The following is a 16,998-nucleotide window of genomic DNA, read 5'->3' on the forward strand; positions in this document are numbered from 1 at the left end:
ACACAACACAGGTTTTTAAAATACTTTATTAGACAGTTCCGGGGGTCTTCTTCCATCTTCAAGGGTCTTCTTGCCGGGCTCCTCCGCTATCTTCTGCTCATTTGCTAGCGGAGGAGCCCGGCTTTCTTCTTCGTCGTCGCCGCTGTCCGGGGGTCTTGTCCTACTCTTCGCTTCTTCTGCCGGCCCTCCGCTATCTTCTTGCAGCTGTTTTACTAGCGTTGGCCCGGTCTTGTTGCTGTCACCACCTTCTTCTTCTTCTTCTTCTTCTTCTTTCTTCTTCTTCTCTTCTTCCAATGTTGACACAACGCTCTCTCCAGCCGCAATGGTGGGGACACGTTGCGCGGCGACTTATATAGGCATAAGGGGTGGAGTCACTGGGTGATGTCACCTGGTGACCCCACCCCTTATGATGTCACATTCCCAGCACCCCATGACTCTGACATCATAAGGGGAGGGGTCACCATGTGACATCACCCAGTGACCCCGTCCCTTATGCCTATATAAGATGCCGTACAACGTGTCCCTGCCATTGCGGCTGGAGAGAGTGTCGTGTCAACATCGAAAGAAGAGAAGAAGGAAGAAGAAGGCGGCAACAGCGACAAGACTGGGCCAACGCTAGTAAAAGAGTTGCAAGAAGATAGCGGAGGCCCGGCAGACCCCCGGACAGCAGCAACGACGAAGAAGAAAGCCGGGTTCCTCCGCTACCAAAAGAGCAGAAGATAGTGGAGGAGCCCGACGGGAAGACCCCCGACGATGGAAGAAGACCCCTGGAGCTGTCTAATAAAGTAATTTAAAAACCTGTGTTGTGTTTTTTTATTAACACTTTTTCCCTCAGGTGAATGGGTAGGGGCACCGTGTAACCCACACTCGTTCACATAAGGTGGGGGGCCGGTATCTGGGGGCCCCCTTATTAAAGGGGGCTACCAGATTCTGATAAGCCCCCGCCCGCAGACCCCGACAACCAATGGCCAGGGTTGTTGGGAAGAAGCCCTTGTCCTCATCAACATGGGGACAAGGTGCTCTGGGGTGGGGGGGTCACAGGGTCCCCCCTTCCCCAAAGCACCCCCCATGTTGATGGTACCCGGCCTGGTACAGCTCAGGAGGGGGTCGCTCGCTCGTCCCCCTTTCCTGACCGGCTGGGCTGCGTGCTCGGATAAGGGTCTGGCATGGACTTTGAGGCGACCCCACGCCGTTTTTTCGGCGTAGGGGTTCCCCTTTAAATTCATACCAGGTGACGGGCTCGCGAGGTGTCAATCTCGCCGATGGAGGCGGCGACATTGACTTCCTTTGCTAGTCCCGTCTACCTGGAGTCACATTCAAAATGAACGGACTTTACTCCGTGTGTGGGCAAGTCCATTCATTTCAAAAGTCCGCCGGAAAAGTCCGGTCGTGTGTGGGCGTGTGTGGGCAAGCCCGCTCATTCAGAAACTCCGGCGGACCTCCACTGCAAAGCCCGGAGGATTGTCCACCAGATAGTCTGATCGTGTGTAAGCGGCATAAGTCTTGTTAACTTGCTGCACATGTTCACTGGCAAGTTGTACACTTGCAGATTTTACAATTTGCATGTCAAGTCTCTAGCAAGAGCAAAGTTGCATTGGTGAGTCTACAGAAAGAGCTCTGCAAGTCACAGTGACCCCTGTGGTGAGATGACTATTGCACAACATACCTGAACCAGAACTTGCAGCAGACTTGCAGAATGTTTGCAAAAAAAAGTTGTTCTGGAGTCATGCAATGTGGACTTGCTGCAATTGTGCAACAAACTTGTGAAGCCTAGCAAGTCTAGCAATAGCTTAGAAATTTATTTTCAAACTTGCAGCTCAATTGCTTGCTATTTGGGATGCCTTCTCTGCTGTTTGACCGTTGTTATATAGTTAAGGGTGGGGCCACCTGGTGTCGTCACCTAGCTCATCATTTGTTAAGGATGCCGCAGCTGGCTTCCCGGGCGCGCTCCTTAACAACTAGCTTTTACTGCATCCTGATTGGGAAAACCTTTGCCCAATCAAGGCACAGAATGCGCTGTGCAGTACACCCGCCAAACACCCTGCAAATCCAAACCATTTGCCCGACACTAGTTACTAGGTTTACTTTACTCTAGTGGTACAGAGCTCTACCCTAAGCTACTATAACATAGTGATTACATTGCCTAATAAACTGTGATTGAACTAATTATCTATTTTATCATTTGTGCATATACTCCCATTTACTTTAACCCCTGGTAATATATTGAGTTTCTTTACCACTAACTGGTCTAAAGTTTGCTTTCTGATACTGAAACATATTTGTGTGCAGGATATTTATATTTGTGCTCACAATAGTATTGCAGTATCCGTTTGATTAACCTGGTGTGTCAGATGGGCTGAGGTTGTTCATAGAGTCAAGGCAAAAGAAAGAAGAACCCCAATCTACGAAGCAGCTCCTGTGAGGGTAGCGCTACAAAAGTGTTTTTTTATACCAAAAGGAACTACATTGCAGTCCTTTTTACTCCAGGCTAAAGCTTAGATACATTACGATTTTACATACTATCATTTGCATGCAGTAGCTTTTTTCATTTTGTGTGTGGTGCGTGGGAATGTGTGTGCCTGTGTGCGTGTTTGTCTACTGTATATGTATATTTGTAAAACACATGCATTTTAATTACTTTACTGCCTTGGATACCTGTTCTCTGCTTTTCCCCATTGCAAAATCCCAACTCTATTGGGATCAACATTTGAGGTTCCAGATCTCACATGCCAAGGAAATATGGTGATGCAGGTCAGGCTCTCAGCTTTGATGATATTCAATGAGTGTATTATGACAGAGCTGGACATTAGTATGCCAAGTACATGTATCCAGCAGTGGGGCACGTATTGATTTTTGATGGGGTGGGCAAAAAGGACCTCTCTATGTCACTACACGGACTAATTAAACACAACCGCTAAAAGTTAGTAAACATCATTAGGGACAATGTCAAGCTAGTAATGCAAACGAAAAAAAAAATTGTAATGAAATTCAGTAATGTATACTTGTATTGTTTTTTTACTGTACAATTCATGTATAATGAATGGTTTGTAATTAACATTTTTTTGAAAATCCTAGGATCTGCATGGAAAAATGTTGTCAAAGTTTCTTTTGTCAGAAGATTCTGTAGTCATGCTTAAAGATTGTTTCTGGTGGTTTTTTCTTCATAGATTCAAGGTAATCGAATCAAATTGTTAGATAATGGTTTTGACTGAACTGGTTGAAACAGAATGCCCAGCAGTTGTCTTGAGAAGCATTGCCAAAAATCAATGTTGAGACTGTAATTTTATGGGACTATTGCAGCTACTCTGTCAAATTTCTTTTTTAAAATTGCTGTTTTAGTTTATCAATCACCACGTTTCTCAAAAATGTGTCTGGTCTATTCCTAGTGAAAGAAAACCTTATCAAATGACCATACAACATATTCTATAAATTGAATAGTCTTTATATTGTAGACTGGGATAAACAGGCTATTCAACTCAAATTCATACCTAAATTAATATTGCCATTTTAGACTTTGCACTTCTATCAAAATAGCATTTCTTGTGGTTACAAAAAAAGTAATCAAAGATTCTTTGTAATTTAAAGCCCTGGTGCCCAACCTGCCGTTGAAGTCAGTTGTTTAGTTTGGTTCTTACTCAAGCCATTGAAGGAAAAAAGTTCCTTAGCCTAACTTCCGCTAGTTAAATGATTTTCATGTTTTCCTGGATGCGGGCTTTAAAGCGGAGGTCCACCCTAAAATGGACCTTCCGCTCATCGGATTCCTCCCCCCTCTGGCGCCACAATTGGCACCTTTCAGGGGGGAGGGGGGTGCAGTTACCTGGATAATCCAGGTAACTGCACCCACTTCCTCTGCGGAAAGGGACGTACATTACGCCCCTTTCCGCAAGTGCCCGCCCCCTTCCACAAGTGCCCCGCTGCCTGCTGGGAAACACACAGATCCCAGAGGCAGCGGGGACCGTCCTCATTGCGCAGCGCGGCTCGCGCATGCGCAGTAGGGAACCGGGAAATGAAGCCGAAAGGCTCCATTTCCTGATTCCCATACCCAAGATGGCGGCGGCAGCACTCGAGTGTCGATCTAGAGATCGGCTTCGGGTGCCGACATCGCGGGCGCGCTGGACAGGTAAGTGTCACTATTTTAAAAGTCAGCAGCTGCAGTATTTGTAGCTGCTGACTTTAAAAAAAAAAAAACGCGGAGTCCCGGCGGACTCCCGCTTTAAGCTCCCCATAATGCATTTTACAAAGTTATTAATTAATTGTGATATATGTAAAGATATACTGTATACATGCATTAATTAAGTCATACAATCCAATGTCTTTCTTCAGCCTCAACAATTAGCACAAGATCACCTCTTTGACAGACTATCGGACACTTTTGTTGCTCTTTTTTGTCGTGTACCTACTGATGTCAAGGATTTCTTCTTTAAGGTAAGTTTAAAGTAATTATTTTAGTTAAAAATCAGAACATGGTCCTTTTATCCTAAGGGCTGCTTTAAAAGCACTGCATGGTTATCTGACCTGTAACTATTGTTACATCCATCAAAAATGTAATGGAACCTATCCATGTGCTTCCTTTATGTGTTTAGCTAAACCTAAGAACAGACATTTAATATATATAGCTTATCATTCCTTAGTTATAGTGGCTGCTATTTTCTTTCCTGTCCTAGGATGACAATGCTCACTCGCTGTACTAGAACCACAGGGCTACTCATATCCATAATGTGAATGGGAGGTGTTCTGTAGTTCAATGAGGTGAACTGGGCATGACTAATAACACATTTTGCCATTTTAGTGCAGAAGAGGCACAGGAAGTAAAGAACTTACTGGATTTCTTGCAGAATCAATGAGGCTTTTATAGCAAAACCCTTTCAATGGTATTGTATATTTACCAAAAAAAAAAAAAGTGACAAATGCTTGGCATTGTGACATGGTATTTTAATGTTTTAATGCCCCTTGAGATAAAAAAGACAAAACAAACAAAAAAGAGTATCAAGAGGCAGTAGTATTGCGTCCTAAAAACTGCCCCTCGGCAGCCTCTGAAAAAAACCTCTAGTCAACTGACACAGAGGCTCACCGAACTGAAAGAATTCGCTGCAGCCAGGCCCTTTAGTACTGCACGTGGCATGTTCTCCCAAGCCTAACCAGTTGTCCATGTGCTGTGGCACTCCATTCGCTTTGGGGCTGTCAAGGGAGCCATGTCTGTGACACTTTCTGTCACAGCCTGCCTGTTGCAGGAAACAGTCTGGCATATTTTTTATTTAAATTTGGTGCCCTATTTTGGGTAGCCAAGGCCAAAGCCTGGAACCTCTAAAGAGTCTGCGTAGCCTCTTCCTAATCCCTCTGATGCCTCCTTGATGGCTATTCCCTCTGTCTGTTTACTGATGAGTTTCCTCTCATCAACCCCTGAACACCCTGGGCCTCTCTGCCCCGAAGTGACTTATCACAGCAGGTACACCTCCTTCGCACACATAGTGGATCATAGGTGCAAGGGCTGTGTCTTTAGAGCACTGCTAGCTTTCATCTAGCTAACAATTCAAAGAGGGTTTGCCAGTCCAGACTTTTGGCTTCATTCTAAATGTTATTCATCTCTAAGGCCCCCTCTGTCTCTTCAGGACCCCCTCTTCCTAATATTTGTGTAGACAAGAATTTGCCAATATGATGTCTGAATTTATGGCGAAAATGTTTTCGCTTTTAAAGGCATCAGATCCTCAAGGCTACAAGCAAACCCTCATCTTCGGCACTGAACAATGATAAGGCTGCGCTGATGTGCACTGATGGAGAATGATGAGGATGCACTGATGTGCATTGGTGAGGCAGCACCGGTGGGCACTGATGAGGCTGCACTTATGAGGCACTAATGGGAACTGATGAATCACTGATAGGCACTTATGAGGAGACAATGACAAGGCTTCACTGATAAGCGACACTGATGGGCACTAATAAGCTAGACTGATAGGCACTAATGGGGCTGCACTGATAATCAGGGCACTGTCTGTGTGGGGAGAGGAGAGCTGATATGAGCCGATAACTGTCAAAGTGGGTTTACATTGTAACAACTGTGATTGGACACAGGTCATCACATAGTAAAGGGCTGCTGTGATTGGCCCTTTACCCCAATCTGTGATCCACTATGTCCAAGGCACACAGCAGTCACAGAACACTCACGATGCATGCCCCAGTGGCTGGGGGCGGCGCATGTGTGGCAACAGGAGAGCCATGCTGTAGACGTTTATCGGCTATAGCATGGGTGAGAGCTTCTTGAAACCTTGTTGGTACTTGTTGAGGATGGCCCTGTGTTCAAAGACTACACAGACAAGAGCTTGGACGCCCTCCTCAAGGCCTTTTTTTACCTCGGTGGGCACTGCTTTGCAATCTCCCGTTGCCACTATGGCTGTCTGCCAGACTTTGGCCACCTGGTCAAAATCTATGGCTAAAGAACCTGGATGCAGTCTAACAAATCCTTCTGCACTCCAGCAGTTGGATCTCTTTCTTTATCAGGTCTTCCTTTAGTCCATATGCAGCGTGAAAGCTGTTTGGTCTACGTGAATTTTATATTCCTGCCCTCTTTGCACATTCTCAACATGGACTTTCCCAGAAAATGTTTTTTTAATCCAGGAATGGTTCAAGCTCTCTGTCAAACGTGAGGAGATTCTAGAAGTAGATCTCCTGGCTTCCAGGTTGAAAAATAAACTGGACATATTTGTGGCCAAGATCTGGAATAATTTAGCCTTTGCAGTGGATGCTCTCTGAGATCAGTACAACCTGATCTATGCCTTTCTTCTTTTGAAGCTTCCTCCTCATCTCCTCTGCAGAATAGAGATAAGGACCATTCTGGTTATTCTCATTGCACGATACTGGCCCAGGTTGGTTTGGTTATCAATCATTGTTAGCCTCCTGTTGAAAATCATAAAATTATATATATATATATATATATATATATATATATATATATATATATATATAATGTGTGTGTGTATATATATATATATATATATATATATATATGTATATATATATATATATATATATATATATATATATATATATATATATACCTGTCTGAATTTCAGCTTAAAGGCTAAGGCTCGATTCACACTAATGTGTTTTTTTATGCATTTTGCATTTTGCAGAAACGCAGGGAAATTTTTTAACATCAATGCATTTTTGTGCCTCTGCGTTTTTGCATGTAATAGAATTCAATGGACCTGCATCCAAAACACAAGTACTGCGTTTTTTACCGTGATTTTGCAGCAATTTACGTTTTGCATTTTTTTATTTCTTTTATTACACTGTATATAGCTGGTTGCTAAGGAGGGGGCTCGAAAAGCCAGCCGTCGTGTCCTTAACAAACGATGAGTCATCAACTGTCAGCTGGCTTCCTGCGCAATCTAAAAATAAAAATGGCGGCTGAAAAAAAACAGTGTGGGGTCCCCCCCAGGTCCATATCAGGCCCTTGGGTCTCGTATGGATTCGGAGGGGACCCCACACAACAATCTTAAAATAAAAATGGCTTGGGGGTGTCCCCAAAATCCATACCAGACCCTTATCCGAGCATGCAGCCCGGCAGATCAGGAAAGGGAGGAGACAAGCGAGTGCCCCCCCGAACCAAACAAGGCTGCATGCCCTCAACATGGGGGGATGGGGGCTTTGTTGCAGGGGATGCTCTGCGCCCCTCACCCCAAAGCACCTTAGCCCCATGTGGATGGGGACAAGGGTCTCTTCCCGACCACCCTTGCCCAGTGGTTGTCAGGGGCTGCGGGCGGGGGGCTTATCGGAATCCTGCCCCCCATGTAAATGAGTATTGGGTACATTGTACCCCTACCCATTCACTAAAAATAAATTAGTGTAGCGTTAATAAATAGTAGACAGTTTTTGATAAGTCTTTTATTAAAAATCTTCTTCTATTTCTCTGCTTCTTCCTCCGGTCTTCCTAAATCTTCTCCAGGATCTTCATTCTCTGGTCTTCTCCTTCTCCCCCTGCTTCTTCTTCCACTCTGCTTCTGTCTTCATTGTCTGGTGTTCTTCTTCCTCTGACGCTGATCCAGCTGACAACCTTCCTCCGATTCTGTATCGCGCCGATGTCCTGCATTTCTTAAATAACGATGGGGTGTGGCAATCAGAGTATGTCATCCGGAGTCCATGCCCCCTTGTGACGTCACCGCCTGGGGTATGATGGGTCCATTGGGACCAAAATAGAGGAAATAGTCCCTCCCCTGCCGCCACCTAGTCTGCAGATAGCTATCTGCACAAAAAAAAAAACTTAAAAATAACCGGGGGGTGGTGGGGGCTATTTGGTTGGTAGTTGAGTCGGACCGACTCTGATCGGCCATGGCTGGAGGATTTTTTTAATATTAATTATTTATCTGTTCAGCTTGCCTGGGCCCCCCTGCTGTCCGGGTCCGGTAAAACAGGGCCAGTTGTACTGGCCTATCAGCGGCCCTGTTCCAGGGTATTGCAGTTCCCCCGTTCGTAGGTTTTCATTGATTATTCCACGCTTGCTCGCTGCTCCAGGCCAGAGTGGGAGACTTGGAGGTACACCAAGCTGCGACCCTACAAGACCCAGTCACCATCGCCGTCCCTGTATCTTCACCTACAGGTACGCCCGACATCTGCACAACTGTCTTCCCTGTGCACCTTGTCTCAGCTGGCATCAGGAAGGACAGCTTGGATGGCAAGGACGTTAACCTAGCATCTTTCATTTCAGTCAACGATATGGCTAACAACAAGTCATATTCCTGGGGGGACTTCTCAGTCATCCTGAAGACGAAAGACCCTAGGCTTAACCGAAAGCTCACTGTCACAGAGTTTGTGCTAGCCTTTGGGATGGTCAAAGATGTTCTTTGCATAGCCAATCCCAACAGGAGGGAAGTACTGGACCTGTATCTGCCTACAGTAGTGGATTTGGGTCATAAGTATGGGGAGGTTTTTATTCTATGACTACCACCGGTCATTCTCAGCCAAGGCAGCATCTCGACTCTCTCAGTTCCAGATTACTACCAACTGGAGCACCATTGGCACAGAGCTATTTTGCTGCCAATTTGCCTGCCTAAGCTCCCCACCCTGCACTAACTACCAGTCTTCCACCCATACAGCAAACTGGTGCTCCGAGCTAGGTGGCAGATGCCTCCCCAGCTATCCACCCACCTCTAGTGCTGCGAAAACTCACTGGCATTCACACAGCCACCCCAGGTGGACAGGTTAGGATAACCAATCCGCTCACTGGGGGGGTGCAGCTATCTGTAGTAATTTAAATTTCAGAACCTGCAGCTACTCTCACTGCAAGCTCCTTCATATTTGTCTTGCATGCCATAAAGCACATCCCAAAGTCAAATGGATTATCAAGCAGCTTAATTCCTCATGACTAGGTCGCATGCATGTAGGGTGGCTCAGGTTCTACCTATCTTCACACCCGACTCCCTCCCTGGCCGCCTCCCTCATTCAGGGGTTCAATGCAGGATCCCACACCAGTTTTATCACGCTTCCCCACACGACCCACGAGTGAAAGAACTTAATCTCAGCCGCCGCAGATGAGCCAGCCATCAGCACCCTGTTGCAGACTGAACTAGCCTGGGGAGGTACATGATCAGCCCCTTTTCCAAGTCACCTGTCACTGTATGGAGAGTCAGCCCTATTGGGCTTGTCAAGGGCAAGTTTTCCAATATACTTTGTTTAGTGTATGATTTGTCCACGCCTCATTGTTCTCACATCCCATGTTTAAACTCCCTCATACCCTCAGAGGAGTTTTCCCTTAAATACTCATCATTCAAACTAGCTATACAAGCTATCATTTGTATAGGAGCAGGCGCTTGGCTGTCCAAAGCAGACATCTCAGACGCCTTCAAGTTACTCCCAATCGAGTCATACCTCTGGCGGTGGCACAGAATCAAAAGGAAAGGCTTTTACTATTTCGCCACCAAATTAACATTTGGCCCTAAAAGCAGCCAGTGGCTCTTCGATACATTTGCCCAGTCCCTTTCCTGGATCCTGTCACATCACGCACGTTGTCAGAAAGTGATCCACTATCTCGATGACTTCCTGCTCATCGAAAAACCCGGTGAGCCCCCAGTAGATTTAAACAGGTTGAGAGAGGTATTTAATAATCTTAATGTGCCCATAGCAGAAAATAAAGTGGAAGGCCTGGCACAGTCCATCACCTTCTTGGATGTCACGATCGACACGCGCTCCATGCAGGCCAGCCTGCCTCCCGTCAAATTGACCCGCATCAGGTCGGTCATTCATACCTTTACCCTTACTCGAGGCTGCACCAAGAGGCAGCTACAATCTTTGCTTGGCATGCCTAACCTCGCCATGAGGATCATCCCTCAGGGGCGGGCCTTCATCTCATGCCTCTTAGTTTTCTTCTCTCAGGTGCAAGATCTCAACCAGATTCTTCAACTAGACACAGCAGCAATAGCAGATTTGTCAATGTGGGACGTATTTCTCTCGAACTGGAATGGCATATCAGTGTTCATTCCAACAGCATCCTCTTCTTCACCTCATGTAGTCACGGACGCCGCAGCCTCTACAGGTTTCGCAGCAATATTTAGCCATCACTGGTTTCCAGGACCATGGCCTCCAGAAATCCTCCTGATTCCCAGGTTCAGTCAGTCCTCCTTGTTATTTGAACTCTACCCCATTGTGGCAGCAGCTCAAGTCTGGGGTAGCACCTGGTCAGGACAAACAGTCATGTTTGCCACAGACAATCAGGCCACAGCCAATATCATAAATAAAGGTAGGTCCAAATCGCTGGGCATCATGTCCTTCCTGAGCAGGCTGGTGCAACTATCCCTACAGCACCAATTCAATGTGCACTGCATCTATATCCCGGGCAAGTACAATACCTCGGCCGACGCACTATCCCATTTTAACTTTGCGTCATTCTTTTTGCAGGAACCCGGCCACATTGCTTATTCCACCTTGGTCACAGCTAGCATTGGATTAAGGCAACACCTTCATGACACGACCCACCTTATTAATCAATCACTATCTTGCAACACTCTGAAGGCCTTCCTTACTGCTTGGAAGTCCTACGACAGGTTCCTAGCCTCAAACCCCAGGGTGGTATCAGGAGATCTCAAGCACATCTTGGCTTTCATATCGTATTGCCATACACAGTTGGCATTGTCACAAAATACCATTAGACTCTACTTAGCTGGCATCCAGCATTTCATTTCCTTACAGGATCCCACCAAACCATCATTGTTCGCTGCCCATACAGTCAAAACCATCCTACTCTGCATTCACAGGCAACAACCCCAAATCAGTAGCAAGTACTTACCTGTTACCAGTGCCATTTTTAGAGACATGTCTACCATCCTGTCATGTTCCCCTTTCAGGTCACGACCCGGCCTGATCATTCAAGCAGCCATCTACCTGGTCTTCTATGGCTTCTTATGCCCGAGCAAGTTCATTGTCACCGGCCCCAGTTGCCAGGTGTTACGCAGACGCTATCTGACTTGCCACCAGATTTACTTCATCCTGCACCTCGTGGCATCCAAAACACAACAGGTCGTTCCCAGGGTAAATATAAAACTTTTCCAGACTCACAATGCCTGGTGCCCAGTGGCCATTCTAGATCAGTTGTCAGCTCATCTGTCCAACCTCTCAGATTCTAGCCCATTGCTACCTTTCCCTACTAACCCTTTAAGTGGTAACCAGTTCACCAGACACGTTAGAATCCTCTTGCCTAATTTAGACCTTGACCCCAGCCAATATTCTGGACATTCCTTCCGCATTGGAACGGCATCAGCAGTGTCACAAAATGGGGTCGCAGACCACGTTATCAAGAATATGGGCAAGTGGAAAGCCGCTTGTTTTTCTTGATACATCCCCAATCTGCAAGCAGAAATGTCACAAGCCTTAAGCAAGCTTGTCCTGTAGGACATTATCAGCTCAAATAAATAATTACCTCCCTAACCAAGTCTTTTGCCTCCTTCTCTTGGCATACCGTCCTGCAGACCAGGGCACACTTCAGGTCTACTTTATGTTGTTAGGCTTGTGACTTGTTTATGTGGTTCACATCTCTCCCGAACATAGGGCTCTGACCATAAATAGGAAGGACAGTATGGTGGAATGAAATTATGGGAGGAGCCCAGGGGGTATTTAAGCAGACAACCCACACTGGTCTGTGTCGATTCCAGTGTGCTGTACCCACCCACCCATTCCCCTTCTTAGGGTACTTCTCTTAAAACACTTTCTCTACAAAACCATCCACTCACTTACCTTGAGTATGCCCCCTTTGCTTGGCATACCGTCCTGCAGACCAGGGCACACTTCAGGTCTACTTTATGTTGTTAGTCTTGTGATGTGTTTATGTGGTTCACATCTCTCCTGGACATAGGGCTCCAAATATATATATATATAATCTCACAAAAGTGAGTACACCCCTCACATTTTTGTAAATATTTTATTATATCTTTTCATGTGACAATACTGAAGAAATTACACTTTGCTACAATGTAAAGTAGTGAGTGTACAGCTTGTATAAGTGTACATTTTCTGTCCCCTTAAAATAACTCAGCACACAGCTATTAATGTCTAAACCACTGGCAACAAAAGTGAGTACACCCCTAAGTGAAAATTTACAAATTGGGCCCAAAGTGTCAATACTTTGTGTGGCCACCATTTATTTTCCAGCACTGCCTTAACCCTCTTAGGCATGGAGTTGACTGGAGCTTCACAGGTTGCCACTGGAGCCCTCTTCCACTCCTCCATGATGACATCACGGAGCTGGTGGATGTTAGAAACCTCGCGCTCCTCCACCTTCCATTTGAGGATGCCCCACAAATGCTCAATAGGGGTTAGGTCTGGAGACATGCTTGGCCAGTCCATCACCTTTACCCTCAGCTTCTTTAGCAAGGCAGTGGTCGTCTTGGAGGTGAGTTTGGGGTCGTTATCATGTTGGAATACTGCCCTGCGGCCCAGTCTCTGAAGGGAAGGGATCATGCTCTGCTTCAGTATGTCACACTACATGTTGGCATTCATGGTTTCCTCAATGAACTGTAGCTCCCCATAGTGCCGGCAGCACTCATGCAACCCCTGACCAAGATACTCCCACCACCATGCTTGACTGTAGGTAAGAAACACTTTTATTTGTACACCTCACACACACTTGACACCATCTGAACCAAATACGTTTATCTTGGTCTCATCAGACCACAGGACATGGTTTCACTAATCCATGTTCCTAGTCTGCTTGTCTTCAGCAAACTGCATGCTTTCTTGTGCATCATCTTTAGAACAGGCTTCCTTCTGGGATGACAGCCATGCAGACCAAGTTGATACAGTGTGCAGCGTATGGTCTGAGCACTGACAGACTGACCCCCACCCCTTCAACCTCTGCAGCAATTCTGGCAGCACTCATATGTGTATTTCCCAAAGACAACCTCTGGATATGACGTTGAGCACGTGCACTCAACTTCTTTGGTCGACCATGGGGAGGCCTGTTCTGAGTGCAACCTGTCCTGTTAAACTGCAGTATGGTCTTGGCCACCGTGCTGCAGCTCAGTTTCAGGGTCTTGGCAAAGTTCTTATAGCCTAGGCCATATTTATGTAAAGCAACTATTCTTTTTTCAGATCCTCAGAGAGTTCTTTGTCATGAGGTGCCATGTTGAACTACCAGTATGCAAGAGTAAGAGCAATAACGCCAAATTTAACACACTCCCCATTCACACCTGAGTCCTTGTAACACTAACGAGTCACATGACACCGGGGAGGGAAAATGGCTAATTGGGCCCGATTTGGACATCTTCACTTGGGTGTAATCACTTTTTTTGCCAGTGGTTTAAACATTAATGGCTGTGTTGAGTTATTTTGAGGGGACAGCAAATTTACACTGTTATACAAGCTGTACACTCACTACTTTACATTGTAGCAAAGTGTAAATGATTCGGGGGCGTGGCCTGGACATGGCGGCGTAGAGACGTGCATTGCCTGAGCTCCCGGCCGTCTCCCACCTTTCCTGTGGACGTTTGCAGATTACCGCATTATGCCATCCTCAAAAAAGCGGGCAGCGCTACGGAAAAGCATACCTGCTAAGCCGGCTCTTCCCACGCCGCAATCCGGTGATATTGAGCGGCTTTTCCAGCTTTCTCAGCTCCGCTCCCCGGGCCCTGTCATGGCGGCACCACGTGACCACGGCAGCGGAGGCCGCGCAGACTGCGCCTCGCCGGACCTCGACCCCGATGCCTCCACTTCGGATCCCCTACCGGACACCCCATCGACTTTCCTCCTGATACTCAGCGGGTGGCGGTGCCGACGCTGCACATGGATGCGGAGCTTCGCTCGCTCTTGCACTCCCTCCCTACCAAGTCGGACATCACCTCGCTTTTTGGAGCGGTGGAAGCTGCTCACCGCAAGGAGATCGCTCTCGTCCGCGAGGAGGTGAAGGTCCTCAACACCAGAGTGACTGGCAGCGAGACGTCCTTGGCGGCTTTGGCAGAACGGGTGGCGGCTCTGGAGGACGTTCGGACCACCCAGGCGAACGCTTTGCTGATGCAGCAGCTGAGGCTGGAGGAATTTGAAGATCGTAGTCGTAGGAACAACCTGCGACTACGGGGTCTCCCAGAGGCGACGGGGCCGGAGGATCTGACGGACACGGTGGCGGCGATATTCCGGAGCATTCCTGGAGTTGACCTACCACCTCGCCTGGAGTTTGATAGGGTTCATAGAGCCCTGGGCCCACGATCAACAGACCCCGACAGGCCGCGCAATGTAGTCTGCCGACTGCACCATTACCAACACAAGGAGGAGGTCCTGCGGAAGGCCTGGGAGGCCCCTGCCGTGGAGCTGGATGGTGTGGAACTAAAAATTTTACCGGACATATCCCGTGCGACACTGCAGAGGCGAGCCCTATTAAAGCCTCTGCTAGAGCTGGCCCGACGTAGAGGGGCGACTTACCGCTGGGGCTACCCCTTGTCGTCACGTTCAGAAAGGACCAGCGGTTTTTCACGCTCCGCCACCCTGGCTCATTGCCAGACCTGTTTGCCTTTTTAGCGGCGGACCCCATTACCCTTCCGGATTGGCTGGCTCCTCTGCCCCGCAGCCAGGGTACAGATGCAGGTCCTGGACACCGGGGTGGCCTGCCGCCCAGACAACAGAGAGGCCGTCGGAGGCCCAGAGCGCCCTCTCCGGAGATTTCCCGGGAACTCTGAGGTAACTTTTTCCTTTGGACTTCGCCCTCTCCCTCCTCCCACTTACCGCGGCTGATGCCGCTGACACCCAGGACGGCCTGTCCACCTCTGTTCCCCTGGTGGCCGGCTGCGTTTGGACAGCTCTCCCCTGTTCACTGATCACCACCGTGATGGCTGATGTGGCTTCCTCCCCCCGCCTCCCTGGGCCACACGCTGTTGCGGTGGTCCACCACCTCTGCCCGAACTGCTGTGCGGCTTCCCCCCCCCGCTGATGTACATGTTTTTGCCCGTGACTTTTTCGGGGTGCTGATTGACGTTGCAGAGACCTCTCTGCCTCCTGTTCTGACTTTTGGGGTCCCCTGCGGGACCTAGACCCTACTGTGCTCTGGCCTGCGGGGGTCTTCCCCCGCACCGCATGACGTCTCACTCTCCCTGGACTGTTGGCGGGTTCCTCTGCTCCCCCCCCTCGTTGTTTTGCCCTCTGCTACCCGCTCACGCCTGTTCTCTATGGCCTACAATGGAAGTATCTGCCCGCCCTCCTGGGAGCCGTGGGTGCACTGTTCTCTATGTGACGGCTTGGAGATCGTACGGAGCTGTCGTTCCAAAGAGGATTGTATGTTCTGTGGGTGGGGACTCTGGGACTTGTGGGGGGTGGGTGGGGTGCTGGTGGATCTCCCCCTGATGTGACTGTGGGGTCACCCTCCCGGAGATATTTGGTGAACGTTGCTCCACCCTTGTTTAATGGTTCTGGGACTGGGGTTTGGTGAGGGCGGAGATTGTTTGCAGAGACGGAGAGAGCTGAGGTTGGGTCTCCTGTGGTGGGGCGAGACGACTGGTACGTGGCACCCATACCTAGGTCTGAGTTGGCACGGGTGGGGCCTTGTATCGCCCGGCTTGGTTATTCAATCGGGGGCCCACGTGTCCTTTTTTCCTGGGTGTGGAGGTGGGTGGGAGAGGTTGGGTAGGTGCCCATACATGGGCGCTCTGTGGATGGTGCGCGATCTCAGTACCTGGCTGTGAATGCGTATGGCCTGAGTCGTGCATCGTCTGGGTTCGTGCACCGTCTGGGTTCGGTTTACCTTTGTAGCTAATGTAATTCCTTAACTGTTTTTATGACCTTGCTATCTGTTCACTGGTTAAATGCGGGACGTTTGCTATTTTGCCGTTTTTTTGTTTACTTATGCTTTTTTCTTTCCTCTTTTTGTGTATAATTTTATCTGCAGATGTGCATTGTGCTATGGTGATATCACAAGGTGGGCGGCGGGTTTAGGGAGCTGTTCCCTGCGCTCCCTGCCCGGTTCACTCCCCCCCATAGGCTAGCACGTTTTGCTAGAGGGTATGTTGTACCCTCGACGCATTGTGTGCACATAACTGATTTAGTTTTGAGGGGCGTGGCCTAACGATGCACTAGAGCAGACGTGCTTCGCGGGAGCTCCGGCATCGGCGCGGATAATTGATCTTATTTGACTAGATCCCCCTCACTACTGCTTGCCCCAGGCATGGGGAGGAAAACGGGCAAGTCCCTGCCCAAGAAGGGCTCAGCTTCTGGCAACATCAAACGTTTTTTGGCCGCGGAGTCCGAGGAGGTCCCGGACCATGACGGCCTAGGCCGCACGCCGCACAGCACGCTGCCGATACTCACCCCCGCCTCTTCAGCTAGGCCGGAGAGTAGATCCCGCTCGCCCGATACCTCGGCCGAATCGGAGGATGAGAGAGAATTGGCCGGCCCTGCCGAGATAGCTACCAGGGTGAGTGATCTCCCGACTAAGGCCGACCTCGCCTCGATGCTATTGAACCTTGAACGAGCGATTCGGAAGGAAGTGTCGGCGGTCCGTTCAGACTTATCACAGGTACTGGTACGTGTGGAAGA

At 48.4% G+C, this 16,998-nt stretch overlaps 1 protein-coding gene across 3 annotated transcripts in view; it reads left to right on the top strand.

Annotated features, from left to right (window-relative positions):
- The window catches only part of FAM227B (family with sequence similarity 227 member B), a 550,320-nt gene that overhangs the window by 112,749 nt on the left and 420,573 nt on the right, over nt 1-16,998 (top strand). For all 3 annotated transcript variants that reach the window (XM_077473435.1, XM_077473436.1, XM_077473437.1), the window contains 2 exons: nt 3,076-3,174; nt 4,324-4,425. In XM_077473435.1, coding sequence (XP_077329561.1) covers nt 3,076-3,174; nt 4,324-4,425 — 201 coding nt within the window. The remainder of the gene's footprint in view (nt 1-3,075; nt 3,175-4,323; nt 4,426-16,998) is intronic.

The sequence above is a fragment of the Lithobates pipiens genome, unplaced genomic scaffold (genome assembly GCF_037356315.1).
Source record: "Lithobates pipiens isolate NorthernLeopardFrog02 unplaced genomic scaffold, aLitPip1_a1.2 Scaffold_8, whole genome shotgun sequence".
Taxonomy (NCBI): domain Eukaryota; kingdom Metazoa; phylum Chordata; class Amphibia; order Anura; family Ranidae; genus Lithobates; species Lithobates pipiens.